A 25,999-nucleotide genomic window follows, 5' to 3' on the forward strand; every position below is an offset into this window, starting at 1 on the left:
AGGTTAATTGGCTTGGTATAAATGTAAAATTGTCCCTAGTGTGTGTAGGATAGTGTTAGTGTACGGGAATCACTGGTCGGGGCAGACCGGTGGGCTGAAGGGCCTGTTTCAGCGCTGTATCTCTAAAGTAAACTAAGGTAAACTAAACTAATATGCCTCAAGTACCTCAAAACTAGCGGCTGTCCATAATAATAGCAACAAAAATAATACTGGAATGTATACCTCAGATGCTGACGTCTGAAAGGGAGACCTCACCTCATGGAGTGGAGAAAAGGAACATCAGTTCAAAAACTATTCATACTTTGAATTCGTTAATGTTTTGCTTTTAAAAAAGACTCATGGATGACGAGTGTTTCTAGTTATTGGGAGATAAGCACGTTGATAATAAATCTCAAAACTTCACCCATTCCTTCTCTCCAGAGATGCTGCCTGTCCCGCTGAGCTATTCCAGCTTTTTGTGTCTATCTTTTTTAATAAAAACATATTTCAGGACTCATGTTTCTTCCAGCGAGTGAGGCAGAAAATGAATTGAGGAAATCGGGGGAGAAAAGAAATGTATGTGTTTTTTGGTAAGATTGCTAATTCTGAAGCTTTTTTTAATTTCCTGAATTGCGATTGTATAAATATACTGTGAAAAATCTCATGAATGAGTAGTATGAAAGTATTTTATATTCTGAAGACGTTTTAAGTTATGTGGAGGCAAGACAAAGATATTCAACGTAACATATTTATGATGACAACAACTTTCCTTATTGACCACGAAATACTTTTCTCACACGTGCAAACTTTCTTTGTGCTTTTGATGTGTAAAAAAGGGTTAATCAATACTTTTTTTTCTATTGCTAGTGCTGGAATTTAATGACCCACTTCTTTAGAGCATTTGTTTTGAAAGAAATGGGAGGTAACGTCATTGGTGAGTGTAAGGGCATAGAAAGTTCAGAGAGTCGCAGGTGTCAGAGGTTTGTGGCACAGCAGATAGTGCAGCATTTGCTCACAGTTATTGGGATAAAATGAGCTCAGTCGAGAAACTGGGAAGTTTGGGAATCACACCCAAGAGGAGAAAGCAGAAAGAGGAAGAACTTTGTGGTTCGCACTGTCAATATGAAATAAGGTTTCAAGATCTGCTCATATATGTTGTGGAAAGAAAAATGGGATCGAGCAGAAGAATGTTTCTGATGGATTTAGCACGTAAGAAAGGATTCAGAGTCGCTGATATCATGAGGTACGGCTTTGTGAGGCTCACTTGGCACTTTCTAGGTGGTGTTCGCTTGAGGTTATACGGGAGGAGACGCAAATGCTCATCAGTTAAACTTCAAAACTTTATAGTATAAAATTGAAAAATATTTTTAAAATCCGTGCAAATGTACAAGTTCAAATTCAAGTTCACATGTATTGTCACATGCACCAATTACGGTAGTGATATTTGAGTTACCATACAGCCATACAAGTAAAAAGAACACAATACTTGATAGAGTTTAACATAAACATCTACAGAAAAGGCATTACTTCTGTTTAATTGTAAATTATTTGATATATTTTGTAAACCAATGTATGTTCCATTGTCAATCTTACAGAAAGTGAATTATCCCCTGACTATAATAATAACTGTAAAATAACAATAATAATAATATATACTTGTTTTTCAAATAGTTGAAGAAGATAGGTACATTGTGCGCGGCACAGTAGCTCAGCAGGTTATGTTCCTATCTCGCAGCTGTTGAGACCCAGATTTGGTCCTGATCTCTGGTGCTGACTGCGTGGAGTTTGCATGATCCCGCTGTGATCACATGGGGTTGACTGAATTGCTCAAAGAACCAGCACACAATAGAAGGGCCAAATGGCCTATTAAGAAAAAAAAATTTTTGGAAATATGAAAAATGTTCAACATATTTATGATGTTATCAGCTTTCCTTTATGACCAGGAAATATTTTTCTCAAAAATACAAACTTCCTTCACATTTTTGATGTGCAAAGTAACACTCAAAATCCAACAAAACATTCAAATCTGACAAAGGGTGTATATATATCTTGAAATATTGGTTCGTTTTTTCTCTTTCCACAGATGCACCCGAGCCTGCTGAGTATTTCCTGTATTTTCTGTATTTAATTTATCATTCATGTTTGGTCATTATAGTTATGGATCCATAAATTAGATTGGACCTGATATCTAACCCCCAGATTTACTTTTCAAAACTGGGTTTTAGGATTAGGAATAATTCTGGAAATTGTACTGAATTGTATTGAATTACAAGGAAATATTTTTCCAGTTCAAGTTCAAGTGAGTTTATTGTCATGTGTCCCAGATAGGCCAATGTAATTCTTGCTTTGCTTCAGCACACAGAACATAGTATGCATTTACTACTATGAATGTTCATACACAAAAAAAGGCAGTTTAATTTTATTTACCAGCTTTTGTGGAACGTAATAAAAAAAACTAACCATGCCAAACATCGCTGACATAAGCAGCAGATCAGTTATGTTGCCGATAACTATGTTGGCAATCATCCATTGTATTGCAGTTATTCAACATCTTCTGAGCAGTGTTTTCTTCTGAGCAGTTTAGCTTGTTGCCACAATGCTGTATTCTCTGCCAAATATAACCACAAACATAAGTCGTACAAAGAAATGATGGTACCAAACCAGATGTCAAAATCCCCAGTGATACCAAGGGTGTATGTGACAGGAAGATAGAGCTTAATTATTGTAGATTATTTGTCTCCAAATAAAACCACAGGAAGAAGATCTATGACATTTCAAACTGTAATGTTACACATGAAGTATTATTCCAAACTGAAACAATTATTTTTTGATGTCAATTTTACCATCTGTTAATCAAGGTAATTTAAGCAAATGTAATCTCGATAACTAAGGTGATTTAAGTAACCATGTACAAGAATGAGGATATTTAAATGTGTGGGAATGAGGCAGACTCAATATTCTGATTCTTTGTTTTCCTGAAAATGTTACTATTTATGAGGTTTATCCGGGGTGTGAGAGGGTCATGAATGGGAGTTAAGGGCCTGTCCCACTTACATTTTTTCGGCGACTTGCCAGCGCCCGGCGTAGTCGCAGCAGGTCTCCGAAATTTTTCAACATGTTGAAATTCCAGCGGTGACCAGAACAAGGTACGATTCTTTAGGCAACTACTCACGACCATGCAGGCTTCACCCCGTGACATTTCACAAGGGTGTCACCTGTATGATCGTGAGTCGTCTCCTCAGTCACCCAAAGAGCGTAGCGTCTTTCTGGTCGCCGTGTTGAAAATTTTCGGCGACCAATGACGGGTACCGGCAGTCGCCGAAAAAGTCATGTAAGTGGGACAGGCCCTTCACAGTGAAGTGGTCACACCTGAGTTTCAGGTAAGGACATAGATTGATGACCAGATAAGGGAAACATAAAAAGATAGAAAATAGAGGCAGGAGGAGGCTCTTCGGCCCTTCGAGCCAGCACCGCCATTCATTGTGATCATGGCTGATCATCCACAATCAGTAACCCGTGCCTGCCTTCACCCCATATCCCTTGATTCCGCTAGCTCCTAGAGCTCTATCCAACTCTCTTTTAAATTCATCCAGTGAATTGGCCTCTACTGCCTTCTGTGGCAGAGAATTCAAGAAATTCACAACAACACTTTTTCTCATCGCAGTTTAAAATGCCCCCCCCCCCCCTATATTCTTAGACTGTGGCCCCTGCTTCTGGACTCCCCCAACATTGGGAACATTTTTCCTGCATCAAGTCCTTTTATAATTTTAAATGTTTCATTTAACTCTCGAGACTGACCAGAGACCACAGTCAGTGATGGTAGGTGACAACACCTTCTCCACGATAATTCTCCACACCATAGCCCTGTGATGGTGCGTTCTCAGTTCCCTGCTATACTCACTATACACTCATGACTGTGCCGCCCAATCCAGCTCTAACTGCTTCAACAGCTTTAAGCAGTAGCACCACTTTGGTGGGCTGGATCATTGATGAGCCAGAGTACAGCAATGAGATAGAGAACTTATTAACATGGTGCCAGGACAACACCCTCTTCTGTAATGTTAGTAAGATGTTTGCAGATAGTTGTGGATGTTGCCCAGATCATCACGCAAACCAACCTCCCTTCCGCTGCCTCGGCCAGGCCACCAGCATAATCAAGGACCAGTCTCACCCTGGTCATTCCCTCTTCTCCCCTCTCACGTCAGGCAAAAGGTACAGAAGTTTGAAAATGCACACCTCCAGATTCAGGGGCAGTTTTTTCCCAGCGGTTACCATGCAACTTAATAGCCCCCTCACAAACTAGAGTGCAGTCCTGACCTCCCTTCTACCCCACTGGAGACCATCAAACTATCTTTAATCGGACTTCATTAATCTTTATCTTGCACTAAATGTACCCTTTATCATTTATCTGTACACTGTGAGTGGCTCGATTATAATCTAGCATATCATCTTTGATTGGATAGCATACACCAAAACGGTTTTCATTGTAGCTGGGTATACATGACATTAATAAACTAAAGTAAATTAAACTAAATGAAGGAGCTAGTAAGCAACTTTCGAAAGTGTGGTGGATTACATGTCTCAGTCAGTATCATCGGTCCAGTGGAAATGGTTGAGTGAGTTCAAGTTCATTGATGTAAATATTACCAACGATCTCTTCACGGATAAACCACAGTAAGGCGAAAGCCAAGCATTGGCACTGGAGACTGAATCTGGCTGTCTCCAATGGCTTGATTGTATTTATGATTTAATTGGATAGCATGCACAACAACGCTTTTCACAGTACCTCTGTACTGGTGACAATAATCCTAATCTAAACCTTGCATGTGGTTACTCAAATGGAAAGCACTCCCACGTGGAGGAATTAACTGGGGTTTTGATTTCATCCAAATGACTAACTTCCCTGTACCCTTCATTGGGTAAAAACAAAAGGGCCTCTTTTATTGAATGCAAAATTAACTGAAAGCTCTATTGAGAGTAAAATTAGATTTTTGGATGTGGGGTTGGACAATTTCGACTGATAAGCTGAAAATAAATGACTTTAATAGCTGTGAATCCTTGGTACCTGTCATCACGGAAGGTTGTGGATGCTCAATAAATGTATTTATCATGAATGCATTCTTGGGATAATGGGACGTATCCTCATGGTTTAGGATGGCTAAGTAGAGTGTTGACTTTAGCAACTGCCAGACGCTACATGTAGGTAACGTTCAACTGAAACCCTCGGCAACAAAAGACAAGAAGTCACTTTAGTGAAAGGGATTTGCTGGCGTCTATCATGGCAATGAATGCCAACTGTTTGAACTAAAACCTTGTTGTCTTAATAAAGGTTTTCATTTTCACTTTTAATGTGAGATACTCATGCTTCTGAAGCCTTTGCTTCTTAAGCTTTGATAGAGAGCGAGAAAGAAAAATGGCTTTTGTAATGTGAGAGAAAATAAAATAAAGAAAGGAGCTGAGGAGCCACATTTCATCACTGGTGACAATTCTATAATGCTACATCAAAATAAAGTCAAGGCATACACCAATGGAGACATCTAAATCAATAAAATAAATTTATGATTTATGGGCTCACCAATAAGTTTAGGAAACATAGTTGGATATCGATCTTTAGTTCTCATCGCATAGTGCCAACTATTTAATTAACCCACTGCATCAGTGTTTTCTTTAATGATCCAAATATTTATCAGGAATAACAAGCATGTATTGGCTTTGCATATTTACAGAGACATTTATTATATCTTAAAAAAAACAGGCTGAAAATCTCTGTACAAATATGTTCTGTTCCCATGTGAATTATGGACAGGTTGCAAGTACCGTGTAAAGAGACTTGACATTTCTGTACACATCGTTTATAATACTTAATGGTTTAGTTTAGTTTAGTTTAATTTGGTTTATTGTCACGTGTACCGAGGTACAGTAAAAAGCTTTTATTGCGTGCTATCTAGTCAGCAGAAAGACAATACATGATTACAATCGAGCCATTTACAGTGTTTAGATACATGATAAAGGAATAACGTTTAGTGCAAGGTAAAGCCAGCAAAGTCCAATTAAGGATAGTCCGAAGGTCACCAATGAGGTGTTTAGTTGTTCAGCATTGCTCTCTGGTTGTGGTAGGATGATTCAGTTGCCTGATAATAGCTGGAAAGAAACTGTCCCTGAATCTGGAGGTGTGCATTTCCACACCTCTATAATATTTGGCTGATGGGAGAGGGGAGAAGAATCGCCAGGGTGCGACTCGTTCTTGATTATGCTGCTGGCCTTGCCAAGGCAGCGCCAGGCATAAATGGAGTTAATAGAAGTGCTTTGTGTAATATTCTGGGCTGCGTCCTCAATTTACTGCAATTTTGTGTGGTCTTGGATGGGGATGTTTCCAAACCAAGTTGTGATGCATCCTGATAAAATGGGTGACTTCATGGTTATTGGTAAAGTATTTAGTATTAGGGATGTTCATCAAGTTCGAGTAACGTGTGGAAGGGATGCCATTGTTCAGATACCATCCAGTTGCATATTCTTATCCGTGAAGGACATACAGTAAGTGAAACAGCTGAAATGTTGTGACAATCTATGAGGTCTACAGTCATCGCTAGTGAGGGTATTTGAAATATTTAAATAAATCTACATTTCTTAAAAAAAAACTATCAATGGAAGTGACTGTAGAACTATTAGATTGTCAAAAAATATCTGGTTCACTGGGTGGGGATTGAAATGGTGGTTCCTCATCATTTGATGCTAGTCTAGTGCTGTACGCACAATGCTATGGTGGGTTTCTAGTCAGCCTTGTGATGATTGTTTATCTGTAGGGGCATGTTACCTGTACACGATCTACATCAGGACCTACTGGGGATATGACATCCAGTTTGATTTGCTTAGAATGAATGAATGAATGAATGTACGATTGAATAAATGAATGAGGTGATATGATGGATTTGGAAAGGATAAAGAGCAAGACCACTGGATAAATCCCTAGATTAAAGTGTCCTAGCTGTCAGGACATGTGTAATTGGAATGCAGTCTACAACATGACAAAGAGAAAAGATTGTGTTAAGGTTGAACATTCTTTCCAGCGTAATAGGTGAGAGATCATGAACTGTGTAAGGCCAGTTAGTTTGGAACTCATATGGGGCATTCTTCACGGAATGACAGTGGTCATTCAGAGGAAGTTGGTGCCTCTTCTGATTAATGATCATTCCTCAAATTCCTTTGAGTGGGAGTTGAAACCACCTCCAGCTGGATTGGAGACCTTCGCAGTGACAGGCAGGTTCTGCGAAAATATGCAGCATGAATGCATGCATTAGACTGGTTTATCATCAACTGCGACACGGTGGCGCAGTGGTACAGTTGCTGCCTTACAGCGCTTGCAGCGCCGGAGACACGGGTTCGATCCCGACTACGGGTGCTGTCTGTACGGAGTTTCTACATTCTCCCCGTGACCTGCGAGGGTTTTCTCCAAGATTTTCAGTTTCCTCCCACACTCCAAAGACGTACAGGTTTGAGGTAAATTGGGTTGGTATGAATGTAAAAATTGTCCCTTTTGGGTGTAGGATAGTGGTCGGTGTGGACTCGGTGGGCCGAAGGGCCTATTTCCGTGCTTTATCTCTAAACTAAACTAAAGGGGCTGTCCCACTTGGACGACCTAATCTGCGAGTTCTTGCGAGTTTGCCCTTGACTCGTACTCGCAGCATGGTCAACATGAGGCCGTAGGAGGTCTTTGTGACTCTCCTTCATGCTTGAAAGTGGTCCCCGTGTGCTCGAGGCCTCAACTAGGTCGCTGCATATTTTTCAACATGCTGAAAAATGCCCGCGAGTAAAAAATAGGTCGCCATGAAAAAAATCACCACTGTTTTTACTCGTAGGTTTAGTCGTACTAAGTCGTAGTAGGTCGGCATGTTAGTCATGGGTAATCAGGGGGTAGTCGAAGGTAGTCGTAGATAGTCTTCATCATAGTCGAAGGGAGGTTGAAGGAGATTGAAGGAGGTCGTCTTCACTCTCCACTATTCGGTGTCCAATTTTCCCGAAGTTAGTCGTAGCTAGTCGTAGCGGGTCTTCAACAACATAGCCGAAGGACGTCTTCAACAAGACATTTTTCAAACGCTCCTAAACTCTTCTGAACTCGCCAATTAGGTCGCCCAAGTGGGACAGCCCCTTAAACAAAATCATCTGATTGAAGGGTAATTTCTAAGCAAATTGTGGCAGGAAGATCTGTTCATGGATTTTTAGAGATTTGATTAAATCTTTGATTTAATTGTGCCGTTTTGAATCTGAGATAAGGATCCAGTTAGCAAAGGCAGCAGAGAGTTCTCACCTGCAGCAAGAATTCATACAGTTGCACAAAGAGCAGCGCTCATCCCAAGTCTACCATCGGGAACAAGGTGCAGGAACCTGGGAACCATTTTCTTTGTGTTGAAGAACGGTTTCTTCACTTTAAACAACTGGTTCATGCACTGCCCTGTCAGTCCTACCCCAGCAACAAGCTACTATGGACTATGCACCACTAAGCCCACACAACACACTTTGGCCTGAACTATCTTGGCTGTGTTTACCTACGATAACTCTGAATTGATTGTATATTTATTTGTGTAGGAAGGAACTGCAGATGCTGGTTTACATCGAAGTTAGACACACAATGCTGGAGTAACTCAGCGGGACAGGCGGCATCTCTGGAGAAAATGAATGGGTGACGTTTTGGGTCGAGACCCAAAGAGGGGTCGAGATCTGAAGAAGGGTCTCGGCTGGAAATGTCACCCATTCCTTCTGTCCCCAGAGATGCTGCCTGACCGGCTGAGTTACTCCAGCCTGTTGTGTGTTTATTTATTGTGTTGTTGCATTCAATGTCCCTGTAAAGCTGCAGCAACTAAGAACTTTATCGGTCTGGTCCCATCACACAAGACAATTAAATACTCTTGATCTCTGGAGCAGCAGCAGCAGCAGCAGCAGCAGCAGCAGCACAGGCCTTACATTAGCATCAAGGCCAACAGGGCCACCAGGAGCTGCCCCTATCAGCAGGAGAGTAGCAACAGCACCAGGAGCACCTAGAGGCCCTGTGCCCATCACCAGGAGCATGCACAACAGGACCAGGATTAACAGCAGCAGCAAGCCTTTAGTTTATAGATACAATGCCGAAACAGGCCCTTCGGCCCACCGAGTCCACGTCGACCAGTGATCCCTGCACACTTACACTATCCTACACACAATAGGGACAATTTACAATTATTCCAGGCCTATTAACCTTCAAACCTGAACGTCTTTGGAGTGTGGGTGGAAACCGAAGATCCCGGATCAAACCCACGTGGGTCACTAGGAGAACGTTAAAGCTCCGTTCAGACAAGCCCCCGTAGTCAGGATCGAGTCCGGGTGTCAGGCGCTGTTAGGCAGCAGCTCTACAGCAGCTCTACCGCTGCACCACCGTGCCGCCCAGCAGATGTACCGGCATCAGTATCAGCAAGAACAGTGATGTAATGCACGCTGCGGAAGCACCAAGAAGATGAGCAGATTCTACGCCGGAAGGATGAGCGGCAGCAACAGGCCTTGCACCAACAGAAAACACAGGCCTACACCTGGGGCACAGGTAGAAGGTCCAGGCAGAAGCAGCAGAGGCAGCAGTAGTGCAGCACCAGCAGAGAACACAGGTCTGCACAGCCGCACCTGAGGCCCGGGGACGAAGGTCCTGTATCAGCAGAGTTGCCCCCGGGAAGGGCAGGTCTGCACAGCCGCACCCAGATGATCGTCTAGCAGCAGAGGCAGCAACAGTTGGAGGGGTACCAACCTCGTACTCTGTGCCAGCTCAGTACCAGCCTCGGCAAGAATAGAAGCAGCAGCAAACTGGAAGCCAATTCAGGACAACCATGAGCATTTTGAGTATCCAAGCAGGACCTTCCAGCTTCAATATCAAATCTGCTGATGTTCTTATTATCCCCCCCCCCCTCCAGGCTCAGCTCCAATTCCCTGCAGGCAATGAGCCAGGGGACTCTAGGGGTTAAACACACATCGCTGGAATCCCAGCCATCCATATTCGCAGTTACTTTGCATCTAGTGTTGATCTACCCTGCATGTAGTTTAGTTGATGGCTGCATTTGATGCACCATGCAGACGGGCATTGCTTGCATAAGCAATGCCAATATTTCTTGGCCTGCTGCAACATGGCATGTTCAGGATGGAATAGACCAACCCCGCTGGAATTGTGCTGAATGGAACATGGGTCAGCCTCATCTTCTGCTTCATGAAGACTGCTCATCAATAACCCCGAGACACTCTTCATCATCAAACTGAGCTGATTTTGAGTCGGAAGGAACTGCAGATGTTGGTTGTAAGCTGCCCCAGCAAAATATGACTTGCTGTTGTTCCGGGTTGCTAAACAGTGTAACTCCCCCTCCCATTCGCACGCCGACCTTTCAGTCCTGCGCCTCCTCCACTGCCAGAATGAGGGGAAACACAAATTGGAGGAACAGCAGCTCATATTTTGCTTTGGCAGCTTACAACCCAGCGGTATGAAAGTGATTTCCCTAAACAAGTAATCCTCGCTTTCCCTCTCTCTGTGTCCCTTCCCCACCCTCTTGATTAATTTTACTGTTTGTCTGCCTTGTTGTCACCTTCCATTCATCCACCAATAAACCATTTTACATATCCTTGAACATCATCTGCTTTGATCTGTTCTTTTTCACACCGAACACATTCTTTGTATTCTTCCATATCTCGTTTCCCTCTCCCTTGACTCTCAGTCTGAAGACTGGTTTCATCCCTAAACGTCACCCATGCCTTCTCTCCAGCGATGCTGCCTGTCCCGCTGAGTTACTGCAGCAATTTGTGTCCATGTTGCGCTGACTTTGAAATTCCTATGGGATCTAACGTGACCTTTCCACGACTCATTCCTCTTTGAATTTCCTCACACGTGACGTGTCGGTCACCAAGTGAAACTGACGTGTGAATAGTGGAACTGTTGTGTGGTCTACATGAGTTCTGTGTCTGTGAGCGATATCCTCTATGGAATCATCATTGCCGTATGCAATCTGGATCCAATTCATTGGCATGTCTAAATGCACTGCAGGAAATCAAAGAATAAATGAAAGGAGACAAGGAACGAATATTTGAGGTTGTGATTATGTGGATCATTTTATTTCACTCAGCACTGACATCAAGTCAACATGAATAAGTAACCTCCACCAAGTGGCAGACAGCTACGGTATTTAATTCATTCTCCAGGTAGCTAGAAAGATCCCGTGTCTTCACCAGGCTGAGTATGGGCAGCAACCCAGTACTCATACACCCCCTCATTCACACACATTCCTAGAAATTGAACTTTGCAACAGAAAACATCATCGTTTTTATAGTCTGAAGAAGGGCTTCGACCCGAAACATTGCCTATTTCCTTCGCTCCATAGATGCTGCCTCACCCGCTGACTTTCTCCAGCATTTTTGTCTACCTTCGATTTTCCAGCATCCGCAGTTCCTTCTTAAATAGTTTTTATTTTGTTGCGGTTGATAACTCTCGCAATACCTGAAGACCTGATGTGTTTTCTCTTTTGCTCTTGAGCAAGTTCAATATGGAAGTCACCTCAAGAACAAATCTTTGGATAAAATGCATTTTTAAATGTATACTCTAAATTAAGTGCATCTGGCTTCCTCTCTGCCTCCACCATCTCTACCCTAGACATATTGTATTAACTAAGATAATCTGAGCACTTAAATCCTTCACATTATCTGTTGTATAATTTGTTATGCCCTGCCTGAAGCCTCTTTGTTTAAACCTCTTTGACATTGGGACTCTCCTGTACTCAAAATCACTATGTGCCAGCTCTCTGGCACTCAATCTAATGTAACTACCATTTGGTGTTACATGGGCACCAAACTCCTCAGATAGACACAAAATACTAGAGTAATTCAGCGGGATAGGAAGCATCTCTGGAGAGGAATGGGTGAAGTTTTGGGATAACATAGAACTTGGTTAACTGATGGTCGGTGTGGATAGTAGGCTGAACGGCCTGTTTCTATACTGTTTTTCTAAATTGAACTAAACTAAGCTCTGTGGCAGAGCTAGCATCTGCTGCTGTAAGGCAGCAACTCTACCACTGTGCCTCTGTGCCGCAGATAAGAAAAGCACATCAGTTAAAGAAATATGGAAAAGTGTAGTGAGTTGGTTTGTATTGTTTGTGAATGATAACTGCAAAGAAAAAAGCTATTTGTGTTGTTCTTCCCTGGTGCATTCTACTCATGATTTATTTGCTTTTAATTTATTAGATGCCAGTTAATTTAGTAGAAAATTAGTATTGAATCAAGATGGCCTTTATTTATCCCTTGAAGATCTGACATTCTGACTGCTTCAGGTGCGCTGCTCTGGAAAGGTGTGAAACTGGAGACATGCACGGACTACAGACTTTTAATTATAGAGATGAATAACCTATTTTTAAATGATGATACAGAAGGACATATTTTCAGGACTTTGCTATCAACAGGGAACATTGCCTGCCAGCTGTGCATATAAAGAAATCAGAATCATGCACCACTTCATCTTTCTCTTTGCATGGTTTGCTCCGGCAACGAGCTGGCACAAACCTAATGTGTCAAATGGCTTCCTTCTGTGCTGTGAACTTCTAAACTTCATGGTCCTGTACCTGGCAACATTCCCCGCTGACACTGTGGAATGGGGATTTTATTTCAACATCAGATGTAATTTGCATGCTTGTCGTTCTATCTGTGGAACACTATGAGAGGGGTAAGTAGATGAAAGATAAGTTTTTGTTTTTTATTTTGGAAACATCGACTGAATAAGTGAAGGTACATGAAGTGCCGCAGCCTAGGCTTCGAGCTGTTTAAGTAATGAATTCGGGAAGGATTTAGAGCACTATGGAAAGAGCAGTTCTCAAAAAATCTCCTTGGCATCTGTCTACCTTATATCGGGGCACTGTTGCTGCTTGGGCACTTTGGAGTTAAAATGGGAAATTAGGAAAAAACAGAATTTGTTCCTTCCACTAGGAACCACCATGACTCCAGAGATGGACACAAAATGTTGGAGTAAAGGGCCTGTCCCACTTTCACGACCTAATTCAAGACCTTTTGGACTCGTGGACATTTTTCATCATGCTTGAAAAAACGCCCCGACCTACTTGATGCCACGAGAACCTACAACTAGCATCACAGCCTGCTACGACCTTCTTACCACCTCCTACGACCTCGTGACGACCTTGCTGCGAGTATGAGTCAAGGGCAAACTCGGCAAAGGTTGTGAATTAGGTCGTGAAAGTGGGACAGGCCCTTACACACAGCGGACAGGAATTCCTTCTCTCCAGAGATGCTGTCTGTCCCGCTGAGTTATTGCAGCATTTTTCATCTATTAGCGGTGTAAAGCAGCATCTGCAGTTCCTTCCTACACCATGCCTCCAGCAGGAATGGGCTTCAAACACTCATACTGGTATATACATAAAATACTCTGACAGCTCTTCACAAATTTGTGATCCCTATTATCAAGAAAGACAATAATAGCAAGCACAAGACTCCTTCCAGATCATGCACTATTCTATTTTGGAAATAAATTGTCTTTCTTTCGTTGCTGTGGGTTTAAATCCTTGATCTCTCCACTTCAAAGACAATAGCGGTTCAAGCAGATGGTTCCCCATCACCTTCTCAAGGGCAATTAGGAATCAGAAATGAACACTGCTCCTGGCAGCTATGCCCACATCAGATAAATGACTGCATTTAAAGAAGGAATCGAAAGCCAATATATATTGATGCTCCCGACATGAAAAATGTGTGTCTCATGGACTCTTGTGTAAGTCAGATCTTACGTAATTTAGAAACAGAAGTGCTACTGCACAAGCATAAATTTACCATTCAACACGGAGACCACATGGGAGCTCCATCGCAGAGACCACGGGGGAGGTCTGACATGGAGACCACATGGGAGCTCCGCATGGAGCCCATTGAGGGAGCTCCATCGCAGAGGCCACGGGGGAGGTCTGACATGGAGGCCACATGGGAGCTCCGCATGGAGCCCATTGAGGGAGCTCCATCGCAGAGGCCACGGGGGAGGTCTGACGTGGAGACCAAGTGGGAGATCTGACATGTGGGCATCAGTGGACTTAAAGAATGCTTACGTAATTACAAGTTTATGTAAGTCACCTATTATGTAAGTCGGGAATTCCCTGAATTTGAACATATTAGTACATTTAAAATAGTATAATTTGCTAATATTGTATAATTTGTTTTCCATGCCAGATTATATATTTGGATTTGAAATATAAAATAAATTATGTAAAAATAATGAATGTTCTCATGCAATAGCAGCATAGCAGTAACAACAGGTTGCTAGACTCTATTTACATATATGTTGGGGGGGGGGGGGACTGATATATTAATGAGATGTTTTTTTTTTATCTTTTAATGTAATTCAGCATTGAAACAAACCCTTTGGCCCAACTCATCCATGCCAACTAGGTTTTATAGTTCAGCAAGTCCCAATTGCCAGCAGTTGGCACATCTCCCTCTAAACCTTTCCTAGTCATGTAGCTATGTGAATGTCTTTCAATTATTCTCATTGTACCTGCCTCCACATTGGCTTGGTAGGAATGTAAATTGTCCCTAGTGTGTGTAGGGTAGTGTCAATGTATGGGGATCACTGGCCGGCGTGGACTCTGTGTACCGAAGGCCCTGTTACCTCGCTGTACCTCTACACTAAACTAAACTAAAACTTTCATAAATTGTAATCCAAATGACTCATATGGGTGACAAACAACAGTGGACCCGACGCAGGCAGCTGTCAGCAAACTGCAGTCCTCTAATCAGAAAGACCATTCTTCAGCGTTGGCCTTTGACACCTTTCACCAAGCCTGGAGTCCAGTTGGTTGTCCCTCTGAATCCCATCCAGCCACATGCCCACCACTGATGCCAGGCTCATTTGTCTATAGTTAACTGACTAGTCTTTGCACCCCTTCCTAAAAAGAGGTACAACTTTAACCACCCTCCATTTTTTGGAACCTTACCATAGCTAAAAGTGTTGATACACATATCTCTGCTGGACCCCCCGTGGTTTCTTCCCTAACTCTCACAATATCTGAGGATACACTCAGTCAGGCCTTGGGGATTGATCAAGACAGGCAGCATCTCTGGATAGAAGGAATGGCTGGCGTTTTGGGTTGAGACCCTTTTTCAGACTGGGTCTTGACCCAAATCGTCACCCAATCCTTCTATCCAGAGATGCTTCTTGTCTTTGCTTCTTGTAGGAGCAGGGAGGTTCTACTGCAGTTGTACAGGGTATTGGTGAGACCACACCTGGAGTATTGTGTACAGTTTTGGTCTCCAAATCTGAGCAAAGACATTCTTGCCATAGAGGGAGTACAGAGAAGGTTCACCAGTCTGATTCCTGGGATGTCAGGACTTTCATATGAAGAAAGACTGGATAGACTCGGCTTGTACTCGCTAGAATTTAGAAGATTGAGGGGGGATCTTATAGAAACTTACCAAATTCTTAAGGGGTTGGACAAGCTAGATGCAGGAAGATTGTTCCCGATGTTGGGAAAGTCCAGGACAAGGGTTCACAGTTTAAGGATAAAGGGGAAATCCTTTAGGACCGAGATGAGAAAAACATTTTTCACAGAGAGTGGTGAATCTCTGGAACTCTCTGCCACAGAAGGTAGTTGAGGCCAGTTCATTGGCTATATTTAAGAAGGGGGTTAGATGTGACCCTTGTGGCTAAAGGGATCAGGGGGTATGGAGAGAAGGCAGGTACTGGATACTGAGTTGGATGATCAGCCATGATCATATTGAATGGCGGTGCAGGCTCAAAGGGCCGAATGGCCTACTCCTGCACCTAATTTCTATGTTTCTATGTTTCTGTGTCCCGCTGAGTTATTCCAGCATTTTGTGTCTATCTTTAGTGTAAACCAGCTTCTGCAATTCCTTCCTACACCTTACGGATTCATCCCCCTTAAGGGCCTGTCCCACTTAGGCATTATTTGCGCGTCATTTACGCGACATCATTTACGCGTCCCGACGCACGACGCGACATCATTTACTGGTCACGCGCGCGTGGAGCGTGGTGTAATATGGTGGCGTAGGCAGTGACGTGCGATCGCTCGCGGCGCCCCAGGACTTTGGGATTCACAAAATCTTCGCGCGCCACCTGCGTGACGTGCAAATGACGCCCAAGTGGGACAGGCCCTTTAGTATTCATGAAGACTGCCAGCATCTAGTCCTTTATAATTTAGATGTAGTTAAAAAAGAATCACTACTCATATACGTCCCCACAATACCTTCGCTTCCTTGACCTTCTTCACAGTAACTACAGATGAGAAGTACTCACCTAACTCCTGGCCCATCTCCTGTGCGTGACACTAATGTGACTATGTTGATCTTTAAGGGGCCTTTTTTCTTCTTTGTTACTTTTTGCTGTTAATATTTCTATGGAATCTCTTAGAACCTTTCTTTATCTTGCTGGCTTGAGCTATCTAACGTCCTCACTTTGCCCCAATTATTCTCTTAAATATAGTCCTACATTTCTTGTATTCCTGAAGCGACTTGTTTTATCCCAGTTGACGATACCTGACATATGCCTCCTTTTCTTAGACTTGATCCTCAATGGCAAGGAAGATACGATAGTGCCATTTAAGAGATGTTTGGATAGACATATGGTTATGTCAGGAAAGGAGGGATATGTTCCGTGTTCTATGTTCCATGTTCCATGTTCTGTGTTCCATGTTCTACAGTATGTTCCATGTTCTATGCTCTATGTTCTATGCTCTATGTTCTATGCTCTATGTTCTATGCTCTATGTTCTGTGTTCTGTGTTCTGTGTTCTGTGTTCTGTATTCTATGTTCCGTGTTCTATCTTCTGCATTCCGTGTTCTACAGTATGTTCCATGTTCTATGTTCTGTGTTCATGTGTTCTATGTTCTATGTTCGTGTGTTCTGTGTTCTGTGTTCTGTGTTCCGTGTTCCGTGTTCCGTGTTCTATGTTCTGTGTTCCATGCTCTATGCTCTATGTTCCATGTTTTATGTTCTGTGTTCGTGTGTTCTATGTTCTACGTTCTGTGTTCTGTGTTCCGTGTTCCGTGTTCCATGTTCTGTGTTCTGTGTTCTGTGTTCTCTTTTCTGTGTTCCGTGTTCCGTGTTCTGTGTTGTGTGTTCCATGTTGTGTGTTCCGTGTTCCGTGTTCTAACCAGCATCGCTCAGTCAACTTCTGCAAGTTCCTTTCTAATACACTCAAAATTGGTCTTGCCCAATTGCAGACTTCAACATGTGGACTAGTCCTAACTACTTCCATAATTATTAAAAAACAACTATGTTCGCTGGTTCCATTATGTTCCCCCAATGACATTTCAATCACTACCCAGACTTATTCCCTATTCAGAGGTCCCATGTTTCACTCTCTCTAGTAAGGACCTCTGTAGGTTGTTTCGCAAACCTTTCCTGCACATCCTTAAGAAATTCCACCTTGTGCAAGCCCTATGCATTATTGGATTCCAAATCAATATGAGGAAAGTTAAAATCACCTACAATTACAAACCTATTGTTCTTACAGCGATCCATGCTCTCTGCATATTTGTTCCTCTAATTCTTGCTGACTATTAGAGGTCCTATCATACAATGACTTCAAAAAAAATCATCACTTTTTTCCTTTGTTCCACCCATATAGCCTCATTGGATGATACACCAAGAATATCGTCTCCGAGTACTGCTTGGATGTCCGCCCTTATCAAAATCCCCCCCCCCCCCCCCCTCCCCCTCCTCTCCCACCTGCAACTCTACCATACCAGTAGCTTTGCCAATCCTGGTCTTCACTGAGCCATATAATGAATGAATGAATCTCTTTATTGTCATTGCACATGGTACAACGAAATTTAAAAGTCAATCCCACGGTGCGATTCACAAGAGCAATATTTAAAAATATAAGAAAAGGTAAAAATATATACATATTAAAAAAAAATTACAGATAAATAACAATAGCAGCTGAGGTAGAACCATTCAGTTGAATGTGAGTGTTATTTCTTATTTTGCATTGTTAAGTTCACGTATGGCTATGGGGTAGAAGCTATCTCTGCGTCTGTTTGTGCGAGTTTTGAAAGACCTGTACCGTCTGCCAGAGGGCAGCAGGTGGAACAGGTTGTGTCCAGGGTGGGAAGGGTCCTTTAGGATGTTGGCTGCCCTGCCAAGGCAGCGAGAGCTGAAGATGACTTTCAGGGAAGGCAGTGGGCAGCCAGTGATTTTTTGTGCGGTGTTGATGACCCTTTGAAGGGCTCTCCTGTCCGCTGCAGAGCAGCTGGCATACCATGTGGTTATACAGTACACCAGCACACTCTCGATGGAGCAGTGGTAGAAGGACACCAGCAGCTTCTCCTCCAGTTTGTTTTTCCTGAGGATCCTCAGAAAGTAGAGTCGCTGCTGGGCCTTCTTGACTGCTGTGGTGGTGTTTGTAGTCCAGGAGAGATCCTCCGTAATTTGTGTGCCCAGGAATCTGAAGTCTGAGACCCTTTCCACACAGTCCCCATTGATGAATAGGGGTTTGGGGGCTGCACTGTTCTTACGGAAGTCTATGATAATTTCCTTTGTTTTTGTGGTGTTTAGGATGAGGTTGTTGTCTGAACACCACGCTGCCAGTCTTTGGACTTCCTCCCTGTAGGCTGTCTCATCTCCTCCTGAGATACGTCCAACCACAGTCGTGTCGTCCGCAAACTTGACGATGGAGTTGGTGGAGTGGGCGGGGGCACAATCGTGGGTGTAGAGGGCGTAGAGGAGGGGGCTCAACACACAGCCCTGTGGGGAGCCGGTGCTGAGTGTGATGGGGGTGGAGAGGTGATGGCCCAGTCTGACGGTCTGGGGGCGGTTAGACAGAAAGTCCTTGATCCAGAGGCAGATGGGTTGGGAGAGTCCTAAATCCATGAGTTTGGTGACCAGTCTGCTGAGGATGATGGTATTAAAGGCGGAACTAAAGTCAATGAAAAGCATCCTCACATAGCTCCCCTGGTGTTCGAGGTGGGTCAGTGCAGTGTGAAGAGCAGTGGCGATGGCATCCTCAGTGGACCTATTTGATCTGTAGGCAAACTGGTGTGGATCGAAGGTGGGCGGGAGGCTGGCTTTGATGTGCTGCTGGACCAGCCTCTCGAAACACTTCATGATGACTGGTGTGAGAGCGACCGGTCGGTAGTCGTTAAGGCCGCTGATAACAGGCTTTTTTGGTAGTGGGATGATTGTGGCAGACTTCAGGCACGGTGGGATGATGGATTTGGACAGGGACAGTGTAAAATGACTTGATTCCACACAGAGTCTTTTACTATAACTATTTATTACATTTACTAATACACACTATGCAATAGCTGTCCGTGGTCATCACTGGAGCTAGAGAGCGAGCTAGAGGTGGGGACACTACAATTATACTGGAGACAATGGGGAGTGGTTAGTGGTGGGGAGGTCACTATGTTAAAGGAACATGCACTGATCTACAGACAGGTTGAAGATTTTCGTGAAGACCTCGGAGAGCTGGTCTGCACATTCCTTCAGAACCCTTCCTGTCACGCCATCCGGGCCGGCAGCCTTCCTCGGGTTCACCGCCCTGAGCACCCGCCTCACTTCATGCTCCTGCACAGTGAGGGTGTAGTTGTTGTTGTTAGGGGCTGGTGGGAGAATGGTGACGATCTCTTCTGGTTCTGCCTCGAAGCGAGCAAAGAAGCAGTTCAGCTCCTCTGCCAGTGAGGCGTGGCCGTCGGCCGTCGTGCTGTTGCTGGGCTTGTAGTTGGTGATGTGCTGGATGCCCTGCCACACCCGCCGTGGATCGTTGTTGTTAAAGTGGTCCTCTATCTTCCTCTTGTGGGCCGCTTTGGCATCCCTGATGCATTTCTTCAGGTTGGCTCTAGCAGCGCTGTACAGGGCTCTGTCGCCAGACCTGAAGGCGGTGTTGCGGTCCTTGAGGAGAGTTTGGACCTCTTTTGTCATCCACGGCTTCTGGTTGGGGTACACCCGGATGAAGTCTGTCGACGGTGACGTTGTCAACACAGTTCTGGATGTAAAAGAGTACCGTGGATGTGTACTCCTCCAAGTCCTGATTTCCAAAAATGTCCCAGTTTGTCCTTTCAAAGCAGTCCTGTAGCTGTGAGGAAGCTCCTTCAGGCCAAGTTTTAACAGTCCTGGTGGTGGGTTGAGCTTTTCTCCTGAGGGGGGTGTATGCTGGTGCTAAGTGAATGGATAGGTGATCCGACTGGCCTAAGCGTGGTAGTGGTGTGGCTCTAAACCCCTTCTTGATGTTTGAGTAGGCCTTGTCTAATGTATTTTCTCCCCTGATTGCACATTTGATGTGTTGTTCAAACTTGGGGAGAACTGATTTTAAGTCTGCGTGATTGAAATCACCAGCTATGATATGGGCTGCTTTGGGGTAGGTGTTCTCTTGTTTGCTGATAGCGCTATGGAGGTAGCCTAGGGCTATGCTAGCATTAGCATCCGGTGGGATATACACAGCTGTAACTATGACCACGGTAAACTCACGTGGAAGGTAGAAAGGCCTGCATCTAACTATCAGGTACTCCAAATCAGCAGAACAGTGTCTGTCTATGATTGTGGTATTTGTGCACCAGTTGTTATGAACGTAGATGCATAACCCCCCTCCTTTGCTCTTACGGGAGTCTTTGTTTCTATCCCAGCGAAACGCTGTGCGGCCTGCTAGCCCAATGGCTCTGTCCGGTACAAGTGCGTATAGCCACGTCTCTGTTATTAGCAGAATGCAACTGTCCGCGATGAATTTGTTTGCGGCGACCTGTAGTCTTAGTTCGTCCATTTTGTTGGTGATAGATCTGGCGTTGGTGAGAATGATGCTGGGTAGTGGTGGTTTATGTGGTTGTTGCCTTAGCCTAGCGAGTAGTCCGGACCAGCGACCACGCTTTTGCTTCCTGTGCCTCCTCCGTCTCCGGCGTTTGCTGGGGCCGACAACAATCCACGGAGAGCCCGGTGTCCTGGCTATCTCCTCTGGTATGTTGCGTGAATGCAGAAAAACGCACTTAACTGCCTGTTTACACTGTAATCCGATAATCAGAAGATCCTGTCGGCTGAAGGTGAGATTCGCACGACAAAACGTAACATTGTCAAACAGACATACAAACAAAAACACACCAAAAAAGCACCGAAAGGGAGAGCTTCGAGCCGCTGCGACTGTGCGCGCCACCATCTTGCCGCCATTCTCCTGGCTGTCACATTCCAGTCCCACATAGTAGGGACAATTACGTAGAACAATATATGTAGAACAATTAGGGGCCGGTGTGTAGGAGCCATTCTTGCTTAGGCTAGTTACTGTAAGCATATTTTATTATTGTGTCTAGAAATTTCTTGCAGAATGATTTTGTACGCTTGGGGTGGGCTTTTGATACGTTGATGGGTGTGACATACATGGGATCAGGCAAGCGAAACCACAGGGAGCGGAGCGGTCAGATGGACTGGAGCCAGTACGGGAGAAGGAATACAGTTTTTACCAGTTCAGATTGTAACAATGGAAAGCTGAGATAAAGAGGATCTGGAATGTTTAGTTTTTGCCTGTACAACTACTTCAATGAAAATCAATGAAGCTGGAAAGAGAGACTGGAGGATTAGTTTTTGTTATCGACTGTGTAAATTCCACTCCTCCCTGACTGTATAGTAACGGCAATTATGAGTTGGACATTGGAAAAGTTTAAACTTGCCATTACATAATCCATGTCCTGAGTTCTTGAATTTAAATAACTGCAGTTTACATTAATTCCACCTTCCTTTCTCCTTGTCCACTCTATTGAACTTCCATTAACTTCTACATCAGACTCTATTTGCCTATCTGCCATACTATCACTTTGGGTCCCAATCTTCCTGCTAGACTAATTTAAACGCTTCCAAGTAGCACCAGCAAATCTTCCCACAAGGATGTTAGTGCCCCTCCAGTTCAGGAGCAAATTGTCCACCTTGTACGGGTTCCAGCTTGGCTAGAAGAGCGCTCAATGATCAATATACTTGGAACCTTTCCCCATGCATCAACTCCTTCCCCACAGGTTTGTTGGAACCATCTTCCTAATCCTTGCCTCACTAGCTCATGGCACAGGGAGTAATCCACAGATTACAACCCTAGACGTTGTGCTTTTCAATTTACTGCCTCGTGCCCAATTCTCTTTGCAGGCCCTCATCTCTCTTCCTACCCTATGTTGTTGATACCAATAGAGACCATGACCGCGGGCTGCTCATCCTTCCCTTTCAGAATGTCTTGTACCCGAGACATCCATGACCTTGGCACCAGAAAGGCTGCCCCCCTTCCTCTTTCAGAACTTCCTGTCTGTGCTTGTCCAATCTTTGTCCTACTCGGTTTTACAGCAGAACCAGGTGTGGTGCCAGTGATCTGGCCGCAGCAGCTATTGTTCACCCTGGCTGCTATAATCCCACCACCCTTCCACCCTCAACAGTATCCAAACTAGTATAGACACAAAATGCTGGAGTAACTCAGCGGGACAGGGTGCATCTCTGGAGAGCAAGAATGGATGACATCGGGTGACACTTGTTTGAGAGGGGGATAGCCACAGTGTAGCCGTGAACTACCCACCTCCCTCTCCTGGTGGTTACCCAGCCCGCTGTCTGAATCTCGAACTGTGATCACCTTCCTGAAACTACTATTATCGGTCTCTCTGCCTTCCGTATAACAACAAAGTGCTCATTTTTATTTTGTAAATATCTGGTAACTATAACTATTCAGTCAAACATGTTCTTGGACCTTGATATTTGTTGATTATTTATCTTTAGAAAACTTTAGTACCGTAAAGATTGCTGATTTCAGTTCATGACGCGGATAGATCTACATCTCCGAATACAGATTTGAAAAATTCTCTTTTAAGGGGCCTTCTATTTTTTACTTTCGAGCCTGCACCTCATTCTTTTTCATTTTTTATATACACAGTATTCACCTGCCTTTTTACCCCCTGACTCACAAGGGCCACATCTAACTCCCTTTTTCCAATGATTTTCCTCTTTACCCTCTGTGGCTTTTTCCAGAGATTGTCTCTGTGTGAAAAAAGTTCTTCTCATCTCATTTTTAAAGGCTTTCCCCTTTATCCTTAATCTGTGACCCCTTCTCCTGGACTTCCCCAACCTCGGGAACAATCTTCCTGCATCTAGCCTAGTACAACCCCTTATGGATTACGGTAGTTACATAATTGGCATCCTAAAATTAGGTTCCACTGTACTGTTTTAGAGAGTATAAACCAAGTAAAATAAATAAATAAATAAATAAATAAATAAATAAATAAAAAGAAAACTTTGTATTGGCCTTTAGAAAATCAATTTTGTGCTGGTCTTTGGCGATCAGAGGTAGTGCTGGCAGTTTATTCCAAGATCTTGCTTAAGGAAGTGGAGAGTACAATTATAATGGTGTATATGTGAAAGACACTGATGTGGTGGAGAAGATGGTGAAAATGTGTCATTCATACTTGGGAGAGAGTGAAAGGGGCCAAAACAAAATTAGGAAATGAAAGAGGAAATTCAGTGATGAAGACAAATGAATGAGGGCGAAAAAGCATAAGTGGGGTTGGAAGAAAGGAAGGCAAGTGGCAAAATAGTAAGCAAAGACTTTTACTTGCTACTGGGGAAATGTGAAGAGACATTAGTTAGCATTGTCCTGTAAATAGAAGTCAGTTAAGTCTGCAGTAGTGCTAGTAATTTGGGCTGCAGAGACAGATAAACAAAGACTGAAAATAAACATTCATTTCTGTTTCCTTCCTGATAAAGATTGGATAACTAAAATGGAGTGAAGATGCCGCACTGTTCTGCTTGATGAGCAAGAAATTATATTTAGCGGGTTTCTTAGTCTGCCATTATTCTGCTTTTCTTCATGTTAATTATCAAGCATTTGAATATTTTTTTTAACCATCATCTGCTAAATATGGATCTTTGCGAAGCATTAATCTGCAACATTGCCCAATCATCTTTTCCAGTTCTAGCATAGCATGGCCTCATCTAAATTAAAATCATGACTTGTGTGCAAAATGCAGGCTGCAGCTCAGGTATTCTTCCTGGTTGGATTGCTTCAGCAACTTTTAATTCCAGGAATAAGAAATTGTATTTTTTATTGTGTAAGAAACCTCGATAAGTTTCACAGATATCGAATTGAAGATCACAAAATAAAATAAACCTGTAACTTACAGAGATGTATAATATCACGAGAGGAACAGATCGGGTAGATGCACAGAGTCTCTGGTCCAGAGTAGGTGAATTGAGAACGGACTTAGGTTTAAGGTGAAGGGGAAAAGATTTAATAGGAATCTGAGGAGTAACTTTTTCACACAAAGGGTGGTGGGTGTATGGAACAAGCTGCCAGAGGAGGTAGTTAAGGCTGGGTCTATCCCAACATTTAAGAAGCAGTTAGACATGTACACGGATAGGACAGGTTTGGAGGGATATGGACCAAACATGGACAGGTGGGACTAGTGAAGCTGGGACATGTTGGCCGGTGTGGGCAAGTTGGGCCAAAGAACCTGCTCCTACATTGTATCACTCTATGACTCTAACTGTTTCCATTTTCTTTCGACAGTGATTCAGTCACACATATTGTAACTGAGAATAACTCCTGGAATGAGATTTGCGACTGGATTCAAACCCAGAAGATGTCAGATGCCAACAAGTTGAATTTACTTGATATCTCCTGGTTTACAGATAGTATGGGTGCTGGAAAACCTGTGGACATAGAGGAACGGCATAGAGTGCAGGTAAATTTACTTTCCCTGCGAGATATATAATACTCTGCATGATTGTTTTATCACATTATTCTGCACTCTACTTTTTAATAAGAATAAAAATAATTGATTTACATCTTTTATATAATAGTTGCATTTCCCTTATTCAAGTAAGTTGATATTTTAAGGTGTATGATGATTCATAAAGTAGATTCATAAATTTATGGCAAAGAGGAACCTATCCAATTAGCATATTATCCAATATATTGCTTTCCCGTCTCGATCCACTTCCTAACCTAGTCTGTTGCCTTGTTTGGTTATGATATATTATTGGCTCATCCAACTACTTTTATCTTTGATAAATCTTTCAACCTCAATTGTCATACAGCAAAAACATTTGAAGATGGTGGTAACAATAAACACGTGAACTGGAGGAGGACCATTATTCTTACAGGGAAGTTTGCCAGTACTGCTCGCTAGGGTTTAAACTGGAAAGGCAGGAGGAGGTGGGGGTGGGTGAGAGTCAAAGTAGTAGGTCAGAAATTGGAAAGAGTGATAGGAAGATATATGTTAGGACCAGTAAGTCTTAAAGGAAGGACAGGCAGGGAGGGGTGAAAGAATATGGTGATGCTGATGGGCTGAAGTGTATTGTTTCAATACATGGATATTATGGAGAAAGCTGATGAACTTAGAGCCTGGATCAGTGCTTGGCACTATGATGTTGCGGCCAGTACAGAAACGTAGTTGGAAGAGGGACATGACTCACAGCTCAATGTTCTGGGGATTCGTGTTTCAGACGTGATCAAGAGGGAGGCACAAGTGGTGGAAGATTTGTGCTACTAATCTTCAACATTGTCAAGTGAGGATTTACGAGAGGATTCTTCAACAGAGGCAATATGGATAGAGTTTAGAAATAAGAAAGGTGCATACGCTCTAATATTATAATGAGGGAGTACAGCGTAGGTTCACCAGGTTAATTCCTGGGATGGCGGGACTGACATATGATGAAAGAATGGGTTCTGGGCTTGCATTCACTGGATTTAGAAGGATAAGAGGGAATCTTATAGAAACATAAAATTCTTAAGGGATTGGACAGGCTAGATGCAGGAAAAATGTTCCCGGTGTTGGGGGACTCCAGAACCAGGGGTCACAGTTTAAGAATAAGAGGTAGGCCATTTAGGACAGGTGAGGAAAAGCTTTTTCACCCAGAGAGTTGTGATTCTGTGGAATTCTCTGCTACAGAAGGGAGAGGAGGCCAATACATTGGATGTTTTCAAGAGAGAGTTAGATTTAGCTCTTAGGGCTAACGGAATCAAGGGATATAGGGAAAAAGGGATATGGGTGACTACATATTGATCTGTTTATTTATT

At 43.3% G+C, this 25,999-nt stretch overlaps 1 protein-coding gene across 1 annotated transcript in view; it reads left to right on the forward strand.

The window, feature by feature from the left end:
- The first annotated feature begins 1,010 nt into the window (after window positions 1–1,010).
- LOC129704368 (DNA nucleotidylexotransferase-like) overlaps window positions 1,011–25,999 on the forward strand; it is a 102,956-nt gene continuing 77,967 nt past the window's right edge. The window contains exons 1-2 of the mRNA XM_055647455.1: window positions 1,011–1,222; window positions 24,488–24,662. Of these exons, the coding sequence (XP_055503430.1) occupies window positions 1,011–1,222; window positions 24,488–24,662 (387 nt within the window). The remainder of the gene's footprint in view (window positions 1,223–24,487; window positions 24,663–25,999) is intronic.

Source organism: Leucoraja erinacea, chromosome 15 (genome assembly GCF_028641065.1).
Source record: "Leucoraja erinacea ecotype New England chromosome 15, Leri_hhj_1, whole genome shotgun sequence".
Taxonomy (NCBI): domain Eukaryota; kingdom Metazoa; phylum Chordata; class Chondrichthyes; order Rajiformes; family Rajidae; genus Leucoraja; species Leucoraja erinaceus.